Source organism: Sminthopsis crassicaudata, chromosome 1 (assembly GCF_048593235.1).
Source record: "Sminthopsis crassicaudata isolate SCR6 chromosome 1, ASM4859323v1, whole genome shotgun sequence".
NCBI lineage: Eukaryota > Metazoa > Chordata > Mammalia > Dasyuromorphia > Dasyuridae > Sminthopsis > Sminthopsis crassicaudata.
In genome coordinates, this window is record NC_133617.1 from 479,056,873 (window position 1) to 479,064,205 (window position 7,333).

Sequence of the window (7,333 nt, forward strand, 5' to 3'; positions counted from 1 at the left end):
TCAAAGGCCAATTCTTAGGTTCTCAGGACCCCACAGGGCACTGGTCTGGGAGTCCAAATTCTGGCCCAGCCATGGATCAGACGATCCCACTAAACCTGTCTCCTCGTCTGTAAAATGGGCTTATTAACATTTGTCCTCTCTACCTCGGAGGGCCACGATGAGAATCGGACAAGCCAAGGTATGCAAAGCATAAATGAAGGCTGTTAACACACCATATCTTTACTGAGGACACTTTTTTACTGGGTGTCAGAGAACAGAGAATGTCAGAGTTGAAAGGAACATGGGATATGGCAATGTCAATAATAATGACAATGATAATTAGCATTTATGTAGCACTTTGAAGTTTGAAAAGCACTTGACAAATATTTCATTTGATCCTCACTAATCTCGTGAGGTAAGTGCCGTTACTGTACCCATTTTACAGAGAAGGGAACTGAGGCTGAGTGAGGGTTAACTGACTTGCCCAAGGACACAGAGCTACAAATTGTCTGAGGCAGAATGGGAATCCAGGTCCTCCCGACTCCAACTCTAACACTGTGTCCACTATCCCAGCTAGCTGCCTCCATGTATTTTATTTATTCAACAAACACTTACTTATTCAGAGACTTATAAACAACAGACACCACAGAGATGCGAGGACCAAAACTAAAAGCGTCCCCTCCCCCAAGGAGCTAAGTGAAGGAAATGACCTTTTATAGATGAGGGGCCCAGGGCCCAGGGCCCAGGAAGGTTAAGAAGTTTGCACAAGTCACACAGCAAATAAATAAAAAAGGCAAGACTAGAACCTGGGCCTTCCACCTCTTTTAGGGGGCAGAAGCTGTATTTTTACAAGAGGATTCGTGGTCATTGCCAGATGGCTCCCAGGCAGGTCAAGTCTCAGGTGTGGAGAGCAGCAGCTCCTGCCCTGGGTGCGCAGGGGCCACATTTCTCCCCAGAGGAAGCTCACTCCACCGGCCAGCAGTTGGGCTGTTGCTCAGAGCTCATCCTCAGGAGGGCCCAGCTGTGTGCGGAGCACTTTGTGGGTTTCTATCTCTGAACCAGGGCTCGCCACCCTTCTCTGAGGAGACTGAGGCAGTGGGGGAGGGGTTGCAGAGGTGCAGGGAACCAGAGGAAGGGCACAAGGGAAAGTGGAATTTTAAGCAAATGATTCAGCAACTGTGTGTGTGTGGTTAAACTGCTCAAAAATTGCTAAAGAACCGGGCACAAGCCAGGAAACAGATGTTCTCCCGGGCAGCCGGGCAGCCACCTTCTGATCTTGGGCTATTTCTCTTGCCCCAGATTAGTTCTGAAAAACCGGCCCCTGCTCTGGTCCATCCAAGGCCAGACGCTCCAGTTCGTGTCCCGAATCAGAAAGCCTGGGCTCTAACAACTAAGCAAGCCCAGCTTGCACCCCCACAAAGCATGTCCTCCCTCCTTCCCTCATGGAGTATTCTCCTCGATTTTACTCTGACTTCTCTCATGGATACCTCTCCCTTCACTGTGCCGAACTGGCACACGCCCCCACCGCGGCGAGCTCGGACCCCGGCGAGCTCGGACCCCGGCGGGCTCGGACCGCGGCGGGCTCGGACCCCGGCGGGCTCGGACCCCGGCGGGCTCGGACCCCGGCGAGCTCGGACCCCGGCGGGCTCGGACCGCGGCGAGCTCGGACCCCGGCGAGCTCGGAGCTCGGACCGCGGCGAGCTCGGACCGCGGCGGGCTCGGACCCCGGCGGGCTCGGACCCCGGCGGGCTCGGACCCCGGCGGGCTCGGACCCCGGCGGGCTCGGACCGCGGCGGGCTCGGACCCCGGCGGGCTCGGACCCCGGCGGGCTCGGACCCCGGCGGGCTCGGACCGCGGCGGGCTCGGACCCCGGCGGGCTCGGACCGCGGCGGGCTCGGACCCCGGCGGGCTCGGACCGCGGCGGGCCCCGGCGGGCTCGGACCGCGGCGGGCTCGGACCCCGGCGGGCTCGGACCCCGGCGGGCTCGGACCCCGGCGGGCTCGGACCCCGGCGGGCTCGGACCGCGGCGGGCTCGGACCGCGGCGGGCTCGGACCCCGGCGGGCTCGGACCCCGGCGGGCTCGGACCGCGGCGGGCTCGGACCCCGGCGGGCTCGGACCCCGGCGGGCTCGGACCCCGGCGGGCTCGGACCCCGGCGAGCTCGGACCGCGTCTCGGCGGCTGGTGGGCCTGCACACCGCAAGTCTCTCCCACTCCGCCCCCTCTCCTCGGCTGTCAGACTGCTCTTCCTAAGTACTCACCTGACCCCGTCTCCCCTCAGCGGCTTCCCTTCAAGACCCAACCGAAACCCCTATGTTTGGTATTTACAACTTCACAAACTGGGCCCTGCCTTTCCAGCCTCCTCAAACTTGCAAACTTTCTCAACTTCATACTTCCCCTATCGTCCTCAAACCAGCGAGACCGGCCTCCCTGCCATTCCTCAGATAAGACACTCCAACTCCAGACTTCGGGCATTTTCACCGGCTTGTTCCATACGTGAAAAAATGTCCCTTCTTATCTTCCCCTCTGGTTTCTTTCAAGTCCCAACCAAAACCATACTTTTTCTGAGAAGACTTTCCTAATCCCCCTTAATTCTAGTGCTTTCCCTCTGCTATTAACTGCATTTTATCCCTTATTGGTGGTTAGCTAGGGGAGCAGATAGAGCAGTGGGCCTGGAGTAAGAAAGACCTGAGTCCAGCCTCACACCCTGTTTCCCTCAGTGTCCTCTGTAAATGAGCTGGAGAAAGAAACAGCAAACCACTTCACTAGGGGGGTCACAAAGACTCAGAAAGAACCAAACAGCGAAACTCTATGTTATCTTGTCGGCATACATCTGTCCGTATGTTTTGTCCCCCCTTAGACTGAATTCCTTGAGAACAGATATCGTCTTTTACTTTTTTGTATATCTTTTGCTTAGGAAGGTGCCTGGTACATAGTAGGTGCATAATAAATGTTTATCGACTGACTAAGGTCCTGCTTCGTCCCAGGCACTGCTTTAACCACTAGAAATACAAAGATAAAAATTAAATCAACCCTAGGATATATAGAGTCTATCGGTACAAACTGAACTTATCTTTCAGGAGTCGGCTCAAGCCCCGCCTCCTCCATGAAGACTCCCTTATCTACTTCAGGCTCTAGAAATTTTTTATTCCTCTGAAATCAGTTTTTATTGTTGGTTTCCTTCATCTGGCAGCTAATCATATTTGTATGGAATAGAATCGTATACTTTGAGGCCATTATGTTCAACTCCTGCCCAAACTGAGAATTCCCTTGGCAACAATTTCGACAAGTGGCCACCTGGCTTTTTCTGGAAGACCTTCGTTGATGGAGGCTGTATTGCCCCTCGGAAGCACTCCGTTACATTTCTAGAGTTCTAACCGTTAGGAACACCTTCCTGTGCAATCTTCCCCTCTCATCCTCCTGGGTCCCAACAAGCACATCTCTGAAGGCTGCTCTGTTAAAGCCAAGCAAAACAAGTCTGTTTTCTTCTCCATGACCCAATCTCTCTCTCATATGATCTAATCTCTCTTTCCAATAGGCCACCCTGTACTGCTATGTAGCTTGTCCTTCAGGTATACCTTAGTAGCCTTGCCCGACTGTAAGTATCTTGCGGGAAAGTAAGCTGTCTTAGCCAATTTTTTCAACACGCCTGGACCCTAGCACAGGCCTTGTACATAAGGCCATACAGGGGACACGTGCTGATCATTCTGATGGCACGGGAGCTGAGCACTTCACCCAAGGAGATGCTCCGAGCAACACAAGTCCCACTTACCCATGGCATTGCTATTCAGGAGGAAAACGCCATGAGCGGATCCTGCCTCTTCCATATTCAAGTAAAAGGGGTGCACTCCGTAAAGATTGAATGCCTCCTGTGAATGAAGTAAATTGGGTGAGAACATCTGCTTGCTCTTTCTTTACCCGGTTCCCAAAGTGATTAAAGAGTGTAGAAAGGAAAGCTCTCTCAAGCCCCGGCTGACCCAGATAGAGATCCCATTTAAGATTTCTGATTCTGCCACTGAATAGCAGGCAAAGGAAATCAGTTCAATCTTGGAGCTAGTGATCCAAAGGCAGCATTCGGTAAAATGTGAATAACTTCTCCCGTAGGGAGGGGACATGAATATAGAATTGTTCTCAGGACTGACATTGCAAAAGAAATAGGAATTAATTTAAAGGAGAGCAAGCAATGGGAATAAAAAGGTACAAGAATAGAGAAGGGAGGGGGGGAGGGAGAAAAAAAAAGCCCTGGAGGAAATTAGATATGTAGGAACCCAGGAAGGAGTGTGGCTTCCACAAAACATCCCTAATTCCCTGGATGGTGTTCTTTATCTGGGCTTCAGTTTTCTCATTTGTAAAATGAAGTTTGATACTTAATCTGTTTTACTCATATTTGACTCTTCAGAAGTTTTCTTGGCAAAGGTGCTGGAGTATTTTTCCATTCCCTTCTCCAGCTTATTTTACAGATGAGAAAACCGAGGCAAAGTTAAGCGACTTGTACTGGGACACACAGCTAGTAATGGCTGAGATCGATCCCTTCCAGCTCCAAAATGCTGTGTCTGTCTCAAAGGGGATGTCAGAGAAGATTGGATAGGCAAAGGTATTCTGATGCACCTTTCCTGCAATACTAATGATGGAGCTATAAAAAATTCTAGGGAACAGGATGCAGGTCTGCAGAAGCAGGAGCACTAGCTAAGTATCCAGGCTGGAAATCTCAAAATCTCAGGAAGGCTCTAGAATTCCTCTGCCATTAACTGCAGTTTATCCCTTGCTGATGGTTAGCTAGGTGACTAGAAGGAGCAGTGGGCCTGGAGTAAGAAAGACCTGAGTCCAGCCTCACACACTTACTTAGCTAGCCCAGTCACTTAACCGTTTCCCTCAGTGTCCTCTGTAAATGAGCTGGAGAAAGAAACAGCAAACCACTTCAATATTTTTTCCAAGAGACTTTGCTGGGGAAAGCTACTTACCACAGACTCTGCTCAACTCCCTCAGACCACTAAAAAAAGTCGCCCTCAGCTTAGTTGTGATTAGATTCCCTGGTCATACCCACGTACTCTTGGAAACAATCCCACGGACCAGGACACTAAGGTGTCGGCCATCTTATGGCCTTCGAGGAGGATGGGGGGAGAAACTCACAGACTGAAAACATAACCCAGGGAAGTGGGCCGGGAGTTAGGGGGGATGGAACAGGAGTGCGGGGAGAAACAGACAACGGAAAAGGGGTACCGTGGGTGGCACATCCCGGGCCCAAAAACTCAGGGTGGTCCAGTCCAAGCGGTGAAGAAAGCCACGGCGATGCTCCCCCAGCCCGTAGAGGAAGGCCGATGGAAGAAGAGTAGAAATCTGAAGGAACTGGTCAGCAAAGATTAACGGAGCCACAGTAGTGTTCAACCTGAAGAGAAAAGGGACCAAGGGGTAAGCAAGGATGAAGAAGTGGAATGTGGAAAGGGGGGCGTGAGAGAGGGAGACAATGAAGGGGAAAAACAACAGGTTGGATGGGCAGGAAGAGTTTTGAAAAATGTTTTAAAATGTGAGAAGCACAGAAGGGAGATCATGGGGAGAAAGTGGGGCGGGTGGGGGAGAGGGGGAGGAAAGTGTGAATCTGTCACACCAAAACCCAGTCTCTCAGGAAGCCTATTATACTTTCTGTAAGAAGAGCTGCCACATTTCTTTTCCCCAAGTGCTTCACCAATGGCTTAAGGCTTACTATATTTAGCAAGGACTTCACTGACCGCTGAAAAACCGGCAGCCATCCCTGCTAGGTTTCCAAACCATGACTCAGCAGAACCAGCAAGGTGTGGCCTTCCATGCTGTGTGCGAGGGCCTAAGTTTAACAGGGGTTGAATAGCAAGAGGGGAGGATGAGGGAAAGACTCAGCCCTAACCTCAAGCGGAGAGTGACTATCTCTCTGCTAACTACCCTTTCTGTGGAGGTGCCTTTAGCTGCCGTGGGGAAGCAGGGGTTCCATTCTAACGAGGCTGGTGGGAGACTCGGAAAGATGAGGGGGAGGGCAGGCGAGGAGGGCCTTGCAGCCAGTCAGCGCCAAAGGCAGCTGGGCACGGGAGCTGGAGGGGGGAGCTCCGGCCGTCCCTGGGCTGCCCTTCCGACCCTGCTGAGGTGCCCTGACCTTACAATTCATTTAGTACTGATGTCATATTCGAATAGAAACAGATCCCCGAAGGCTGCATAATGGCTTAGAAAACCACAAATTACCATTATCTATGTCTTCTTGCATTTTTGCTTATTTTTGTAAAATGTTTTTCACTTAGATTTTAATATGATTTGAATTTGGCACCTGGAATACTCTAGTACTCTAGAATCCAGCAGGCTAACTGAGCTGGGCCTAAAAACTTGAGTCAAAGTGTAATGATAAACTAACCCACTCCTTTCGGGGGCACCCTCAGGAACAGGCAGATCAGGGCCGCAAGCTTTTACAAAAATGATGGAAGGATGCAGCAAGAGAATTGTATAAATGTTTCCACATATTGGATTTAGCATATTTTAACCTGAATAACAGATATTGGATTGCTTGCCATCTAGGGGAGAGAGTGGGGGGAAGGAGGGGAAAATCTGAAACGCAAGGCTATGCAAGGGGCAATGTTGAAAATTATCTGTGTGTATGTTTTGAAAATAAAAAGCTTTTTGAAAAAATGATGGAAGAAGAATATATGTAAACACTCTCAAATGAAGAAAGAGAAGAACCAGAGAAGTCTCACAGTACAACTCCTGACCCCCGGCGTTTCACCAAAATCCCAAAGGGATCCCTGGAGAAATCGAGGCTGTAGAGGGGGTTCTCTGCTTTTTTCGTGGCTGGCGGAACTTCCAGAGGCACCTCGTACCTGGAGTGGTGGGGGTCAGCCAGCTGTGACAGGAGAAGGACAGCACAAGTGACCACGTGGCACTTCGAGGAGACACGGCCTCACATGCCGAGGGGGGGAAGGGGCCCAGGGAGAGAGAGCACTTGCAGGGAGTGGGGGGCAGAGGCAAACAGACTAATTGCGGCCCCAGCCCCACCTTTTCCCCTTTCCCCCACATCACCACCTCACGTCTCCTATCTCCCAGGAACAGTCTTCCTGATCTCATCTGAAAGTTGCCAGTCACCCTGGGTGAAGTGGGAGATAGCCCAGCCAAGAGGAAACTGTCCCAGCACATGTTCCGGCAAAGGCAACAGCAGAGGCCTAGGGGCCCGCTTGGGAGACAGGCCGGCTCTCATTTCAGGCCCCGCCTTTGTCCCAGACAGGCCGTGTGGTCACAGGTGAGTAAGGCGCAGACAGCCAGGTGACCGGGCCAGGTGTCCCTCCCTGATGACACCCTGGATCCAGCCCTCTGCAGATGGCCAGGAGGGCGTGGAAGGCCTGTGAC

At 51.9% G+C, this 7,333-nt stretch overlaps 1 protein-coding gene across 3 annotated transcripts in view; it reads right to left on the reverse strand.

Annotated features, from left to right (window-relative positions):
- LOC141550458 (lysosomal alpha-glucosidase-like) overlaps positions 1–7,333 on the reverse strand; it is a 66,271-nt gene that overhangs the window by 36,329 nt on the left and 22,609 nt on the right. For all 3 annotated transcript variants that reach the window (XM_074281134.1, XM_074281132.1, XM_074281133.1), the window contains exons 4-6: positions 6,688–6,833; positions 5,198–5,363; positions 3,750–3,846 (exon numbers count right to left, since the gene is read on the reverse strand). In XM_074281134.1, coding sequence (XP_074137235.1) covers positions 3,750–3,846; positions 5,198–5,363; positions 6,688–6,833 — 409 coding nt within the window. The remainder of the gene's footprint in view (positions 1–3,749; positions 3,847–5,197; positions 5,364–6,687; positions 6,834–7,333) is intronic.